Raw genomic sequence first — 18,317 nt, forward strand, 5'->3', positions numbered from 1 at the left:
TCAATATAGGTATATTTACATATATTTATATACATGTGTTTGTACAATACATTCTATAGCCGGACACGTTAGCTAACTGCTATAAGAAGTCTTACCCGTACCCTTTAAATTGCTTCTACCGACCAGTGAATTCGACAGAACTTATTAATTTCGGCACTGATAAACTGTGGAAAGCACCTTGCATGAGCAATTTTAGACCACCCTTGACAACTTACTTTCACAACAGACTTTGATTAGAGTGTCCCACTTTTGCGTTTCAAAGCAACGCATTGTTTTTCGGTGGATGTATCCGGATAATGCATGCCTTTTGTATGTCGATATGACAAGGGTATTATACACTAGAGAGTTTGTAGGCTTAATGCATTCTAACGTCATTGAGAAAGGTTTTTGGTGACACAATTAGGTGTGACTGGTCGAATGCACTACTTGAGAGAACAGTGGCTGACATCTCCTTGCCACTGCTTGTCACTCTGGCATGTCAGGTATTTGTATTGCAATGATGCTTCATAGGCGCTGAACCAGTAACCATCACGCAGGTGTATGAAATAACTTTTCCAATTGTGTAATATTCATCACCTGTTGTATTGGAAGTAGTAAAATCATAGATCGGAGGAGGAACGCACTTGGTTGGCTTGCAGTCATTTACTCCGTTTCGTTCTGTTCTCCATACGCCTCCTAGCTCACAAGTGGATATCTTATTGGAACTTACATCAGGATATTCATAGCCTGCAGCGTACATATAAATAGCCTCAGTCTCATCAGGATAGTAAGGGGCATTGTTTGAAAGCCCAAAGTCTGAATGATGGAACTCAATAGCAGCATTCCCTTTTTGGCGGATAGCCACACTGAACAAACGTTTTACTCATATGGAAGATGCACACTGCGTTTCATATCTCTCCTTACGCCACAATTTTGTAAGGTAATATATGTGCACTCTCCTTTTCCGCCAGGCTCTTCTATGTCCATTTAGAGAAAGAGCTGGCATGGCTTGTAGCCTTCCACCACCAAATGCCCTGTATCGCCTGTTCTTACTCAGTCTAGCATGACTTTTCTTCAAGTTGAGCTTTATTTAAAAACAAAAAGTTATTTTCATAAATGTTTGTGAATGTAGCTTTGTTCAGTTATCTGCAGTTTCTTCAAATGTAGTGCTGGTCTTGCATAAGTAGTAGCAGTAGAGGACATTGCTAGTTCAGCTGTCACTGCTCAAAGATGTCACAACTTGTGAACTTATTGTGAGAAACCAGTTTTTCATAGTTGCAACCAGGCAGGCAAGACGCTGTCCAGATGTGATGATGAAGTATCAATCACGCATTGTGTGTTAAGGTGTGTGCTAAGAATCCATCAATTATTGACTTGTTTGGGCTACAGGGACATAAGATACTGTATGAATCATGATAATTAATAATTGAGTAGAAACTAAATTCATTCCGTGACTATTGTTATGGCAGTATGTTCAAGGATTTCAATTCTCATTTAACAATGATCATAATTTGATAAATATTGGTGTGATGGCATATAAGATCATGGATAGAAACTAGTTGGCCAGAGGTATTCCTCGTTTTATGAGATGTTCGCCTTCTTTCTTCACCATGGTAATGCAGTCAATAATGGGACACACAGACAGACAGAGCGAGCAGCCTACAATAAATGGTGATGCAGTTAGAATATTCTCCAATAGAATGTGCTAAAAATCAGTACAGTGCAACCCCGGGTTACAACGCCCCTGTTTTACAGTTTTTTTGCTTTGCGATGTGGAACACGATTTTTTTTCGCCCTCTATGCGAAATTTTTTTTCGCCATACAACATCGACAAGAATATCTCGGAATTCAAATTTGGTGGTCGGTGTGCTGAATCCGCTGGAATAATGAAGATGCTAATATGCTATTCACCGAAATCCTTCCCACAACACCTGAGAGAGGTACGATGCTCGATCTCGCTCTCTCAGATCAGAGTTATTCGTTATAAGTTATAGCAAAAACGAAATCGGAAACAAGTAATAAGGATTTAGACGATGACAAAATTAAAGTTTAGTTTAGCAAAATACATAGTAAAAAATGGCTTTTAATTTCTGTTCGTGTTTAGTAAGCTAAAATCACTTAAGTTAAATTCCAAGTTTGTGTTATATGTCGACCTCAAAGACAAGAGCTTCATATTGTATGTACTGCGTATATTAATGTGACATTTATTGCAGATCATAAGTTCATAACCACTTAATACACTAAAGTTATGGTCGGTAACTATGGTTACTAAAGGTAATATACTATTTAGTTATTAATTTTTATTATGTACTGTATGTATATAGAATTTTGATGTTTTTACCACGGAGTGTTTGCATTAGATAATTACTATGGGTTTCTATATCCCTCTATACGACATGTTCGCCATAAACGATGCCAACACTGGTGCCAACATGCCGGTGGCCTTACTGCCAACAGGTATACCGGGATCCACTGTATAAAAATCCACTCGCTAAAAACTATAAAGAGTGGCGAGTCTGTGAACATAGATGGTGCAACTGACAAGACACCAAGTAAAATGGGAATAAAAAGATAAGGGAATGATACAATCATACCTGTGCAATCCCTAGTGACAACCGGAAGGTGAGTGTCAGGGTCAAATTTGATAGCCTGGTATCCAGAGTCATTGCAAGTCATGTAGCACTTGCCACAGTTGATACACATGTCCTGAAAAGTATGGGCGGAGTTGACAAACTTTTGTCATGCATATCTGAGCATGAACTTAGACATTCAAGTGCGACAGTCTGCCTGTGACTCTCGACAATACCAAGAACATTATTGAGCAGACAATTTAACCCTTTCGCTGCCAACCATGTACGAAATTAGCTATCGGCCTAGTGCCAGCCATTTTACCGAAAATTGCCGATATTGCTTCATGATATATATACCATATTTTTTCAATTTCAAACTCTATCTAGAACATTTTTCTAACATATTTTATTTTGCCAACACTTTAACTAACACTGCTATGCAAAGAGTTCAATGTATCTATACTTTGTGCGATGATAAAGCTATGTGAAGCGATCGCTACGAAGCTAAGACGATCCTCCACAATGTTTCTTACTTTTACAAAACTATTACTTTCACCACTATCAGAGCCACTGCTGCTACTTTAATTATTTGTATAATCACGAAAATCTAAGTCTGAATTGCCTATAACGTCATCAGCATAAGTAATTACCTGTTGTCTGACTCGCGCGTGGTAGTTAATGAACTCACACAAAAATTGTTCGTTTTTAAGTTAGTAGTTCTCAAACAAAAGTATAAAATTGCTTCGTTATTTTAGGCAAATTTTATAAAGATATTTTTGAACAACGTTGTCATTATCTTGAAAGTCCTAAAGACCGTGGGTTATGTTGTCAACAAATAATAAAATGAAGTTACAACGCAATTGCTGGGAAAGTCGCAATTATGCGTCTGTGGCACTCGACCCCAGAAAACGCATAAATGCGTCTTTGGCAGCGAAAGGGTTAAGTTAGTAAGACAAGGAGTTGAATGAGCAAGCAGATGTAGATAAGTTGCTCGGCTGAAAATGAACTCACTCATGTAATACTTATTGCACAAGGTGCCAGTCATCTGAAAAAAGGTCTGGTTGCTACAACGATTTATACATCTGGTCAATCTACTCAGTATCAAAAAACTCCTATGTCAGTGATTGACAACTCCTAGAAATATTCGCTAGTATGATACCTGATCAATGAGTGCCACGACTTGTGCTGTGTTATCTAGCTCTGAATATGAGGTTATCCTGTCCAATGCACTGCCCACCATGTCCTGCCGTATGAAATAGATAGTTTAATTTAAACCATAACTGCCATGAACAGCTTTCACTGTTTGTTCATCGTAAATCAGACACGCTGATTTCAATTTTGTACTCAAAATAAAGATTGGTCCAGTAACTTTCAAAGTCATTTCTGTTTTTGAAAGCTTTTTTACAGCGATTCAATATCGGTGTTGCAATCGACACAAGTCTCGCCCATGAATATGTGACGTAACCTAACTTTTTAGGGACAGAAGTTGGAGATGTTAGTCCAATCTAGAATTATAGAGATGGGTGTCTTAATGAAACCCATTATTCTCTGAATTCAGCCTTCAAAATAACCTCAGTCTTTTCTGAAAGGTAGATAAGCTATTCAACATTGCATATAGCTTGTTACAGGTTGTTTAATAGGCTGAACGCCGAGAAAAATGAGCTCAAAAAAGCGAGATTTTATCACAAGCTAGCTTTGTTGAGCTCATTTCTCTCGGCGTTCAGCCTATTAAACAACATGTAACAAGCTACACGCAATGTTAAATAGCTTATCTACCTGTCAGAAAAGACTGAGGTTATTTTGAAGGCTAAATTCAGAGAATACTGGGTTTTATCAAAACACCCATCTCTATAATTCTAGATCGTACTAAACATCTCCAACTTCTGTTCCTAAAAAGTTAGGTTACGTCACATATTTATGGGTGGGCATGTTGTGTCGATTGTGATACAGATGTTGAATCACTGTAAAAAAGCTTTCAAAAACAAAAATGACTTTGAAAGTTAGTGGACCAATCTTTATTTTGAGTACAAAATCAGAACCAGCAAGACTGATCTACCATGAACATACTATGAAAGCTGTTCATGGCAGTTATGGTTTAAATATTATAATTAGCCAAGTGATTATTGCTGCTGCCAGTTTACGGACTTACGCGAATCTTTGGTGTAGCAATAAGAGGGGTGAATAGTGGTCTCTTAGGAGCCTTAGAGGAGTCCAGTAGATCTATCTTTTCTTTCATCTGTGCCTTTAGTGCCTCTTTCTTCCGACGGAAGTCACCAAAATTGGGAAGTGTCTACAGGAACATACACCCATGATGTCTAACTTGTGCTATATCAGAAATATTTTACTTTTAATAATTTTATTTATTACCGAGTACTCACTTCCTCATACGCTACAATTATCACCTAACCCATTTACGCACCACTCATCATTCTTCATTTTATTGCTGACAAAAGTAAAATGTCTTGAGTATAATTGCTTGCACAGTATTTCTTAATCATGCTGACGACTCCCATTTTCTCACTTGCTTATCTACCGCTGACCATCTGTTTATATTATTCTTATTGATAATATATATATATATTTGCAGGCAGCACCTGTACTTGTATATACAAATGGATATGTATATAAATTTGCCTACCCGAGATTATAAGTTACTAGCCCTGATCTGACACCATGCTACTCACAGACTCAGTGGGAAGCTGAGTGACCGCCTTGCCAAGCTGATGTTTTGGAGTTGGCTCACTCTGTCCATTCCATTCTTCCAGCTCTTTTACAGACTTCATATACAGAAGACACTTTAGTCCTGTGATGTAGTCCTCAACTAATGTATAGTCCTGGTTATGCACAGCACTACACACCTAGAAACAGAGCTGACAGTGTCGCTTCCAGCCATTTTCGAATAATGAAGCGATTGCAGGTAAAAGAGCAAAGCTGTGAACAAACCTGAAGAAGTGAGGCTCCACCCATAAGGAACTGTAAACCTGAGATAGCAGAATCAATACCACCAGTAGCAAGGATAGGAAAACCAGGTAACACTCCACCTACAAGTGTATGTTATTGTAGCTCTATTTAAGTTGCATGTCAAGGACCGTCTGATTTACATGTGTACCTGTGTCAATAGCTGCAGATAACCAACACAAAACCTTTGATGTCTCCTATGCCACGCAAGCAGGAGCTTTCAACATAACCTAGCTCTTACGTGCACACTGTGTAATAATCTATTATATAAATCTTAAATTTTGGTTTTCCGTTCTTCTGTACTTCGGTTTGTCCAGATATAGCTATGAAAATTTTGGAATGAAAAATCCATTTCGCAGAAGACTTGATCTCAGAACTTCCTGTTCACCAGGCAAACACCTTACCAATTTAGCTCAACGAGATTGATGGATTCATTGGGCGATATATATCACTATGTGGGTAAAAATACGCAACCTCTCTCCGTTACAGCGTAACATAATATTATGCTCGCTCTCTCATGAGAGCAGGGTGCTTGCTGCTCCTGAGAGAACAACTACTTGCTCTCCGGTGAGAGCAATTAGTTAGTTCTTACTAGTAAGCTTACCTAAGTTAGCCATTGGCAATGTGCCAGGTTACTGGCAAGTGGCAGGCAACTACATTATCTATCGTTGTTTATATGCTGATTTTTGATGCCTGTGCAATGCCAGGTATTCTGCTAGTATAACACAAAACAAAACATAAAAACTTACCTATGGCTGTGACAGCTCGCATTGCTATCGGTCGGATCGCATTTCCTGAAATTCCACCATAAGTAGTTTGCTTCTTGGGTCCAATATTTGGCCATGCAGCACCATCTACATTTATGCTCATGAGCCCCGGGACAGTATTTACAGCGGTTACACCATCAGCGCCCCCTATAATCGATGCATGTAATCATAACTGCAGTCCACTTGCTTCTGCTGGCTGAAATTAGTTTTCCATCTTCAGACTGCAGCCAAACAACTATTGCTTACATAAGTGCAGTAGTTAACCATGGTATTGAGAACAGATAATTACTAGTGCTTACCTCTGCACTGGTCTTAGCTATGTAATGCATCAGTTCGTAGTCCCTTGAGTGCTACTACATGTACATAGGCTGGTTAAATGTCACAGATTTTTTGTTTGTAAATACGGATATATATCATACTATTGTTAAGGTTTTTAAAAGCCTTACTACATCATCCTACCATGTGTCATTAAATGTTATTGTACTCTTTGAATGCCGCATTACTCGTTACGCCAAGTGTGCTAGTGCCATTTTTAGTGTCATTTTTTCACTCACAAATGTAACCTTTTGTTTTTGCTCTTACCCTGTTACTACTTGTTCTAGCTATCCCAAACCAATAATATATTATTAGAAACTTATTAATAACAGAATATGACCAATATTACCTGACTTGGATGACCTCATATCAAACCAGGTGATGCCTAGTACAAAAAAGTGTGTTTTTGAAATAAAAATACAACTGGCTGAAAATGAATTTAATGGGAATGTGAATTTAAATGAATTCAATTCGCCAGACATGCTCAATATTTCTCCAGTAAGCTTCAAGTAGGATTTCTGTATACCCACCTCTCCACTTAAATTAAAATCTCAGTATTCCCACTTTTCCATATAAATTAAGATCTCAGTATACCCACCCTTCCACTTAAATTAAGATCTCAGTATACCCACCTCTCCACTTAAATTAAGATCTCAGTATACCCACTCCTCCACTTAAATTAAGATCTCAGTATACCCATTAAAACTTGAAAATCTGAAGATTGACTAACAAATAAATTTATATCGTCCGAAATATAGTTATCAATAGCAGAAGCCTCTAGAATGAATGACAATGAGTGCTCCGACTGAAAAAGGTTTTGAATGTAAACAAAAAGTAATGTAAATTTAACACTAAATGTAACAATGCTAAACAGAAAACACCGAAAAAGTAAGTCTTGGTTATGGAAATGAAAAGTTTCGGTTCATTGTCTTTTGCACGACATCGTTTTTTCTATTGGTTAGATCAGCAATTCCCAAGAAATATAACATTTCCTTTTAATATTTTATAGATGTATAGAGGTTTATAGTGTGATGGAACTCAGGTTAAGGGAGTTATCATGGAGTTTTCAAAGTCTATAAATATTGTGGTGGCCGTAGCACACAGACGTTATCAGCTAACTTTTTAAAACATTTTATTTTAGTGATCTTCGGCAGCAGTAGCTGTCATGTATGCAACTCGTGATGGCAATTACAGAAGTTGTAGTAAGCCATTATTCAATACACACAAAAATGATATAAGAAGTAGCTAAATATAGATATATCTATATTTAGCTACTTCAAAACTAAACTATACTTATAATTAACTATAATTATAACTATATTATAACTAAACTATAATTATACTACAACTTATGTAATTGCCACCACGAGTTTGACCATTCTATCTTATGTAATACTTGTTGTTGTCATAGGCCAACCATACAAAAGGCTGGCACTTTTTCTGAGATGGCAGAGTAGTCTCTGGCTGCGACAGTGCTTGTTATATGCAAATATACACTAAAGCCACTAAAGCACTCTACTCTGATACTCTGAGCCTGAAAAGGGGAATTAGCCAGTGTGCCATGAAAGACTGAGCAGCTTCTTGTACAATATTTAGTAATTGTTTCAAACATCGCAATCAATCGCATATTATTTTGCTGTTGTCCATCTCATTTATCACTATTAGTTAAATATTCAATCTAACTGTTTAAAACTGCTCTATATGCAAACTAAATAGGTATGTTTCTACCTTGAATATATCAAGTTTGTAGATATTCTCATTCGCCAATTGTTAAAGTTTTATAGATTCTGAGCCACCGCAGGTTGGCAAAAACTCGGAAACGGCACATAAACAGTTACAAAAAGTAAAGAAACAGAACTTATCTTTAATATAAAGGCAGTGTTTCAGTAGTAATAATATTGCAAGCATTTTTTAAATTTTTACCTTTAGGCTACTAACTAAAACAACACATTTAGAATTCTGTTTTAAACGGAAGTCAACTGACTACAACAACACCTTTATAAGCCTATTCTAGACTGAACTCAACTGACCACAACAACACCTTTATAAATCTATTCTAGAGTGGATTCAACTGATCACAACAACACCTTTATAAACCTATTATAGACTGAACTCAACTGACCACAACAACACCTTTATAAACCTATTCTAGACTGAACTCAACTGACCACAACAACACCTTTATAAACCTATTATAGACTAGACTCAACTGATCACAACAACACCTTCATAAACCTATTCTAGACTGAATTCAACTGACCACAACAACACCTTTATAAACCTATTATAGACTGGACTCAACTGACATAAACAACACCTTTATAAACCTACTATAGACTGAACTCAACTGATCACAGCAACACTTTTATACGCCTATTCTAGACTCAACTCAACTGACCACAACAACACCTTTATAAACCTACTATAGACTGAACTCAACTGATCACAACAACACCTTCATAAGCCTACTTTAGACTGAACTCAACTGACCACAACAACACCTTTATAAACCTAATCTAGACTAACTCAACTGACCACAACAACACCTTTATAAACCTATTCTAGACTGAACTCAACTGACCACAACAACACCTTTATAAACCTATTCTAGACTGGACTCAACTGACATCAACAACACCTTTATAAACCTATTATAGACTGGACTCAACTGACCACAACAACACCTTTATAAACCTATTCTAGACTATTCAAAATATATTCCAGTACTATCCATTGTCATTTAGCACAACTTACTGCAAACATCATATCATGATTGGTGTCAGACAGCGTTGCTGGCAGTAACGTTAAAAAAAAACTTTACACGTATATAACGGACCTAACATTTATGTTAAACAAAACTCCTTTTTTTATAATTTTGAGAATAAAGTAAAATAACAACTAATACCTGAAAATATTAAAAAATATTTTTGAACATGCACCTGTTTGCTGTAACATAAAAAATGCAAGGAGATGTAATGTTTCATATGGTACATCGTGTACCTTCTTTTGCTGCTTGTGCTATCTTCCTGATATCCTTAACATCAGCAGTCAGCTTGGCAAACACGGGTATTTTCACAGCCGCCTTCACCGAAGAGCAGATATCCCTCACCACATGCGCTTTCTAGCAAACACAGTATGACAAGTGTCACCGAGGTTTAGTCTATCAAAGAAGATTATTCATGACTCTATCCCCAAGCAGTTACCACATGTGAATATTGGACCTATGTGATTGAAGCTTACAATCGCAGTGCGAACACAACCTATATTTCACTTTAATTGTCTGCTAACAGATATCTGAAGAAGTGCTTTCAAAAGACAGAACATTGCGCCGATTTGTCTAAACTTTAGTTGCTAATGATCTGACATGCCTATGAGTATTACATCTGTATATGTAGTTTGTCACTGTCTAATTACACGTAGTTTTTCTAAGTACACAATCTTAAAAACTCACAGGTTTTATTCAACTCAATAATATATGAAATGAATCTAATAATATAAATCAACAATATATATATATATATATATATATATATATATATATATACACAACTCGAGTCCCTAAACCTTATATGACTCTGCAATACACAACTCACGACTCTAAATCCTATATGGCTGTACAGTGTACAACTTTAGTCCCTAAACCCTATATGACTGTACAATACACAACTCTAGTCCCTAAACACTATATGACTATACAATGCATAACTCTAGTCTCTAAACCCTATATGACTGTACAATACACAACTCTAGTCCTTAAACACTATATGACTATACAATGCATAACTCTAGTCTCTAAACCCTATATGACTGTACAATACACAACTCTAGTCCTTAAACACTATATGACTATACAATGCATAACTCTAGTCTCTAAACCCTATATGACTGTACAATACACAACTCACGACTCTATAGCCTATATGGCTGTACAGTATACAACTGTAGTCTCTAAACCCTATATGGCTGTACAGTATACAACTGTAGTCTCTAAACCCTATATGACTGAATAATACACAACTCTAGTCTCTAAACCCTATATGACTGTATAATACATAACTCAAGTCCCTGAACACTATATGACTATACAATACACAACTCAAGTCTCTAAACCCTATATGACTGTACAATACACAACTCTAGTCTCTAAACCCTATATGACTGTACAATACACAACTCAAGTCTCTAAACCCTATATGACTGTACAATACACAACTCTAGTCTCTAAACCCTATATGACTTTACAATATACAACTCTAGTCTCTAAACCTTATATGACTGTATAATACACAACTCTAGTCTCTAAACCCTATATGACTGTACAATACACAACTCAAGTCTCTAAACCCTATATGACTGTACAATACACAACTCAAGTCTCTAAACCTTATATGACTGTATAATACATAACTCAAGTCCCTGAACACTATATGACTATACAATACGCAACTCAAGTCTCTAAACCCTATATGACTGTACAATACACAACTCTAGTCTCTAAACCCTATATGACTGTATAATACATAACTCAAGTCCCTGAACACTATATGACTATACAATACACAACTCAGGACTCTGTCTAGCAAACCTCACTTATATGGGCTATCTTGCTATAGTAGATATGCATATAAAACACTGATTTAATGACCAGTTGGCGAGAAATAGAAAGTGACTTTAGATGAGCTCGAATACTACTTCCAGTGTACAACTAGGTTTTCAATATTAATTTAGTGAGAATTAAATCCAACCTTAGCCGTAGGTAAGCTCTTATTGATATTGACCGTCAAAGCACAGAGGAAATAAAAAAAAAATTTATTGTAGCGTAAACGTATTCTGACAATAACAGAGCAGAAAGAAAAATAATGTACTGTATCATCGATTAACTTAGATTAGTGCAAGCCTAAAAGGTAGAATGTGGTAAAAAAAGAATCCTCACTGACCTGGCCACAAGCTAGTCCAATTCCTCTTTCTCCCATTCCATGAGGGCAGGATAGGTTTAGCTCCAGAGCATCAGATCCTGCATCTTCCGCCATTTTGGCTAGCTTCCTCCAATCTGCTTCATCATATGCACATACAATCGACGCTATCACTACCTGTTTAACAAGAGTTTAACTACAACATGTAGTTATATCAAGTGTGTGACACGATTTATCAGTAAATCCTAAGCAATTACACTACTGCTACTACTACTACTACTACTACTACTACTGTAAGTCTTGTTATCGATACTACAACTAGTACTGTTTGTACTACTACCGACACTCTCAGTAATACTACTACTGCTGCTTGCGCTGCAGCTATCTCTGTTGTTACTGCTACTAGTATTCATGTTTTAATGAATACAAAAGATACCTTCGCTACATTTCAATATCTGAACTATAACACACCCTCTAACCATATTGTTGACAACAATCCATAAGTTGTAAGTATGCAAGTAAAAGCTAAATACTTTTGTAGGGAAATCTTTCTTTAGCTCTTGGATGCTTTTCAGCCAGTAAGCAGCTGTTTTCTCACTCAGCAACTCAATGTTGAGGTATGACTGCTGGTGTGGTCCATAGCTTGGACCATGAGTGCTGCCTCTTACAATTCTTGGTGAAACATTAGGAATTAGATCCTAAAATAGTGAGCTCTACATTGTCATAACTCTAAACATTGCCATATGGCAATATGTCAAAATAACAACAAACCACGATCACTAATTTAACAACACACAAAAAAATTTGCGCAGTACATTTGACAAACAGAAGGAGTGTTAAATATTTTTTGCAGTTTATTGAAACCAGCTGCAAAAGAAAAATGCTATTGTTTATGCAGTTTGACCAATACGCAGACACACGTCCCCTAATATAAAAATACTGTTATTAGAAATATCCTAGGTCCAATGTTGAAAAATTTTACTCGCAGAAAAACGTTTAGGTCGCCATTTAAGATTGGAAACTGTGATATGATGCTGTGATTTCTGAGTAAAAGAAAAACTAATTGGTTGCTTTTTGGCAAAATGATAACCAAATATCCCAAATTTATTGGAGCAAATTTCCGGATAGATCTGTTAACTCTGATCCGCAATTAATGTTTTTGTTTGGGTACAAAGGCGAGTGGTTATGAAGCTTTCCAGCAAAATGGCTGATATATGCGAGTTATTATAAAGGCTTTCCGTAGCGAAAGGGTTAAAGCAGGTATTCATAAATTATGCAACACAATAAATATAAACATAACCATAGAAGCATAAAAATAAACATACCTTGAATAAGGACTAGTGAAATATATGGTTAAATACATCTAATTGTACCACAATAAAAACGACATGAATAAGCTTATTGTCCGCGCACAGGCAAACCATAGAGCTATACTATATTAGTGCGTAGTACATATCATAGAGCAAACCATAGAGCTATACTATATTAGTGCGTAGTGCAAATCATAGAGCTAACCATAGGGCTACACTATATCAGTGCGTAGTACATATCATAGAGCAAACCATAGAGCTATACTATATTAGTGCGTAGTACATATCATAGAGCTAACCATAGAGCCACACTATATCAGTGCGTAGTACATATCATGGAGCAAACTATAGAGCTATACTATATTAGTGCTTAGTACATATCATAGAGCTAACTATAGAGCTATACTATATCAGTGCGTAGTACATATCATGGAGCAAACTATAGAGCTATACTATATTAGTGCTTAGTACATATCATAGAGCTAACCATAGAGCTATACTATATTAGTGCGTAGCGCATATCATAGAGCAAACCATAGAGCTATACTATATTAGTGCGTAGTACATATCATAGAGCTAACCATAGAGCCACACTATATCAGTGCGTAGTACATATCATAGAGCAAACTATAGAGCTATACTATATTAGTGCTTAGTACATATCATAGAGCTAACCATAGAGCTATACTATATTAGTGCGTAGCGCATATCATAGAGCAAACCATAGAGCTATACTATATTAGTGCGCAGTTCATATCCTCGATCAATAAAATATATGAAGTGATATCAAGTTTTTGTGGAAATGCATGCGTCTGGCAATGTTGGGCTGCACTGACGTCTTCACTTCGGCGTGAAACTAATAAATTGGTTTACTTAGGACGTCACCACCCGTAAAAGAATTTCTGTCAACGCCGTTATAATCAGAGGTAGCACTAATAGAGGGAAGCATTGGTGCATATTGACTCGAGTCATTTTGCTTATTGAAAATGGAGAATCAAGTCAATTGGTCTATGGGGACAGTACAGAGCTGGTTCAATTATTTTTGGTAGGAAGCGCTGGGTCTATTCAATTCTACACTATGTAAAAAATCATTAGTGAGTTGAACCGTGATGCTTACTCAAGCAAGCGTGCCATTTCTCAAGTAATCTCACTCACGCAAGTGCCCATTTCTGTTGTGCACTATTCACAACTTCAACACTATTATGTTATATCATGGCTAGTCATCTTTGGCATTTTTCATTTTTCCTCGCCAACAGAATCACACTCACATTTTTTGTAGACACTGATGAGAGGACTAAAGAGAGTGCCTCTATGGTGACAGAAAACCTAGGAGGCTGCGTGTAATACAGCTGGCGATTGATTTAAGTAAATTGACTCTCAATTTTTTTAAGTAAGTGACCTTCACCTTTTTTACAATAAAGCGACCTTGGTCTTGTTAAAATCAAACGGCTTTCACCTCGTTACAATAATATGATTCACCATATTAATTAGAGTTAAGTTACCCTCACCTTGTCCAGTCCGAATGTTTTGGTTAAAGAGAACCCCCAGCCAGCTTCAAAGGCTCGTCGAATCATGGCACTGCTTGTGGTAGGGGTTGCACTGGCCAAACCAAACGGATTCTCAAATTTTAGTCCACAGACTTCTACACCGATGTCTATCTTGTCTACTTCCGTGAAGAACTTTGGAAGTCGAGGTTCCCCGGTGACTTCGAAGCCATGCTTTAACTAAATGTAAGCTAAGAAGCTAAATGCGGATGGCAGTCCGATCTGCTTCAAATATTTAAAATAGGAGTTTTCTTCACTTCACACAAAATTAAATATAAACATGAGCTCAATATAATTCAATATTTTTATACCTTGAGTTGCAACAGCTGCTAAGTCCTTACCTGGAGGTATTTGTGGATATTCCAACTAGCTTGCTTTCCATCATTTACTGATTCAACAGTAGTTTGTGCGACTCCAGCCAAATCTCCACCACAAAACACATCACTTTCTGAGGTTTGCATGGTGACATCATTCACTTCTGGCAGACCCCAGCGATTGAGCCTGACAGGCTTCATTGCTTCTTTCACTATAATAAGTGAGTTTTCAATGCAGTTTTCATAGAATATGGTTATATTGCTTGGACAGAGAACATCTCATCATAGCGATATGAAATCACATATTATTAGACTTTGTTCCACTCTGCCACTAAGTTCACTAAGGACTGACATAATGGTTGCTGCCACAATAAAAGCCTTAAATTCATGGCTGCTCTACAAAAAGCACTGAACCTGCTATATCTATATTGAACATTATAGGCGTTGTCCCAACCTGATTCATCAGTTAATCCTGAACCAAAGGCAGAGATGACTGTATCAGCCTTTATAGTAACTGGTTGCTCTTCATCCTCCACCCAATTGCCGTCATCATCCTGTTCCGTCCGCAGGAAGGTGATAGATCTGATTGATTCATCTTTGACATTGATAGCTTTGGGTGAATGGAATGGCAGGAATTCACACTTCTCCTCTTTAGCCAATTCCATCTATACATCACACCACAATCTGCTATTACAAGCTATTCTATTGAAGATACAAGGTGTTGGAAAGTTTCATAGGCGATGTACAACCCTATAAACTACAAACAGATAATATATAATGAAGGTGCATTTACTAGTAGTTATACAATTTTATGAGTTTTAGAAATCCTCTTCACCTTGACATCACACAATAAAAGTTAATAATGAGGTTTTAAGTAATTTTACAGATAATTGTTAATTGTTTATTAATTGTCTTTCAACACAACACAATTTCTCAAAACTTTGTAAATCATTCAGTGTTAAATAATAAAAAAATTGTGTGAATATAATGTTGTCAAAGATGATAATTAATAATCAATCGATGATACTGTCAAAACATTTCATCAATACTAATTATAATTAAAACCCTAGCAAGGTATACATAAAACATTGTTAAAAAAATATATTTTTAATTATTTGCAAGACAAAACAATAAATACTTTATTGATTTAGTTTTGTAAATGTACATGTAAATAAGCCATTTTAAAACCATTTTCGTTGGTGCCATTTCTATGTAATGTGCATGTATTTTTAATAGTAGTTTTTATACCTTTTATAAAAAATTTAAACAGTCTAAAGCTAGCAGGGCACTCACCTCTTCAGGCACAGCTCTGATGTTGGTAAATCCTTTCCGGAACACAACATATACCCGTTTGGCTCCGCATCTGAGAGCAGAAGTAGCGCAGTCAAAAGCGGTGTCACCGGCTCCTAGTACCACCACCCGACACCCAGTTAAGTCAGGTAAAGTAGACTTGCAAGAACACATACCTAAATGAACAGCAGCAGACCATCAATTTTCATCAAGCTGTATAATATTTACAACATATTTCTATCACACGGTGAATGAAGCACTGACAGTAAATCAGATAGTTACATTGACTTCTACTATCCTAAGCTGTCTTCATGGTCAGTATTATAGGCATATGCAACAGTCTTATGGCATAAAATACTCTCTCAAAGGAACACACCAGAACTAAACAATAACCTAAGATGCTATTAGGCAAACTTGACTGTTTCTATAGAACTGTGTTGGCAGATGTTATCTTCCCATGACTGAATTTGTTAGCAGTATGTGCCTATATATAATTCACTTACACTCACCATGAAGACATGAAAATTATCGTGTAGCATTTCTCAAAGTAGTTTATTGTGAAGCCTCTATTTGAACACCACCTTTATTTGACCGCCACTATAGAAAAAGGATTGAAAAACAGGGTGCCACCTCTTAATTGACCTGTTACATCAATAACAATTTATTCTTTCATGGTTCCTGTTCGTATCAAAGTGCGTTGTTGAACTCCAAAGCTTACAGTTTGTTCTTTAAAACTTTGAAACCAATGCCATAGAAATAGTTAATAACTGTATTAGGCTAATAGTAGTTCCTTGTTTAACGCGGTCATGATACTTCGACGTATTTGAAAAACGGTTTACTTTTACAATGGAATCTATACTACCTTACCTACTATAAATCTATACTATTTCAAACTATAAGTTGTGCTAAGCGCGCATTCGTCTAAAAAGTTGTTATTGTCACTAAAAGTTTTTCTAATATCAACATGTAAAAGTTTTGCTCCCCTACAGAAATTGTTTGGACACTTACATCGACTAGTTCAGCAGTGCAGAAGAAGAGTTGAGGTCAGTAGACACTCAAAGGTTGAAAATTATTGAGCAGCCGGAATAAGATAACATGATTCGATATAAAAGCAACAATCAGAATGCAACCTGCTAAGCGAGTGATGCAAATATTTTTTGTTTCCAACATGTTAATTTTTGTTGCTGCATGCATTGCAATTATGGTTTGCTTATTTTACTTGTTCTCGATTATACGTATGTTTGTAGCATTTGATAGATTATCATTATATAACTTATAAATTTGCAGGCATCATCACGGTTATCTATACTCTGCTTTTAATGAATCGACGATCATAATTACTCTTCTATTGCACATAAAAAGCCAGTTTTGGCTGCAAACTGTAGCAAATGTATCAATGAGTGCAATGAGCTTTTATGCCAAATTGCTAAATATAGTTATACAATAAAATATGCCATCAAATTTAGAATGAAATAAAAAATTGAAAGTTCTAGACAGCAGCGCAGACTATAGATCATCGTAGGTTAATTGCAAGCAAAAGATATCAGCTGATAAAGTTATTTCTCAGTTTGCCATATATAGTTATCCAGTATATATACATATACAGTTCCATACATTCCATATACAGTTTGTTATATTTAGAGATCTATGACAAGTTGGAGGTAGTAAGTTATAGCATATTTATCGCACCCAAAAAGATTAATATCATTCCGAGTAAATGGGAGTACAAAATATTCGACATTACAGGTGACGTTACGGGTGGCGTTCACTTCATCCGTAAAAAAGTTACATTTAGCATCTTAAAATTTTGACGAGCTTTTGAAAAATACAGTGCCACCCTCTATTTGAATGTCACATCTAATAAAATACCACTACGATAGAAGGGTTGTAAAATACACCGCCATGGCAATCAAATATTTGGATATATGGTAGACATGAGCATTCTTTTATACAAAAACAATAGAGTAGAAGCAGATTAGGCTACTGATGTAAGCAATCAGAAAAGCAGATGAACAATCTCGTCGATTGTTCATCTATATATGTAAATCTGCGTGTTTGTTTGTTATTAGTTGGCGTTTCGTCCATATGTCCAGTTTTATTAGTTGGCGTTTCGTCCATATGTCCAGTTTTATTAGTTGGCGTTTCGTTCATATGTCCAGTTTTATTAGTTGGCGTTTCATTCATATGTCCAGTTTTATTAGTTGGCGTTTCGTTCATATGTCCAGTTTTATTAGTTGGCGTTTCGTTCATATGTCCAGTTTTATTAGTTGGCGTTTCGTTCATATGTCCAGTTTTATTAGTTGGCGTTTCGTTCATATGTCCAGTTTTATTAGTTGGCGTTTCGTTCATATGTCCAG

General features: G+C 36.3%; 1 protein-coding gene across 2 annotated transcripts in view; it reads right to left on the reverse strand.

The window, feature by feature from the left end:
* LOC137393041 (dihydropyrimidine dehydrogenase [NADP(+)]-like) overlaps positions 1-18,317 on the reverse strand; it is a 52,580-nt gene continuing 34,263 nt past the window's right edge. Inside the window, exons 10-23 of one of the 2 annotated variants that reach the window (XM_068079428.1) lie at positions 15,964-16,136; positions 15,125-15,335; positions 14,698-14,882; positions 14,321-14,536; positions 12,036-12,200; positions 11,527-11,679; positions 9,590-9,710; positions 6,257-6,421; positions 5,493-5,590; positions 5,234-5,407; positions 4,699-4,839; positions 3,709-3,792; positions 2,574-2,685; positions 1-1,362 (exon numbers count right to left, since the gene is read on the reverse strand). In XM_068079428.1, coding sequence (XP_067935529.1) covers positions 1,346-1,362; positions 2,574-2,685; positions 3,709-3,792; positions 4,699-4,839; positions 5,234-5,407; positions 5,493-5,590; positions 6,257-6,421; positions 9,590-9,710; positions 11,527-11,679; positions 12,036-12,200; positions 14,321-14,536; positions 14,698-14,882; positions 15,125-15,335; positions 15,964-16,136 — 2,015 coding nt within the window. In that variant the 3' untranslated portion in view covers positions 1-1,345. Of the gene's footprint in view, positions 1,639-2,573; positions 2,686-3,708; positions 3,793-4,698; positions 4,840-5,233; positions 5,408-5,492; positions 5,591-6,256; positions 6,422-9,589; positions 9,711-11,526; positions 11,680-12,035; positions 12,201-14,320; positions 14,537-14,697; positions 14,883-15,124; positions 15,336-15,963; positions 16,137-18,317 lie in introns of both variants that reach the window. The other variant, XM_068079427.1, reaches the window with a different exon arrangement.

Source organism: Watersipora subatra, chromosome 4, assembly GCF_963576615.1.
Source record: "Watersipora subatra chromosome 4, tzWatSuba1.1, whole genome shotgun sequence".
NCBI lineage: Eukaryota > Metazoa > Bryozoa > Gymnolaemata > Cheilostomatida > Watersiporidae > Watersipora > Watersipora subatra.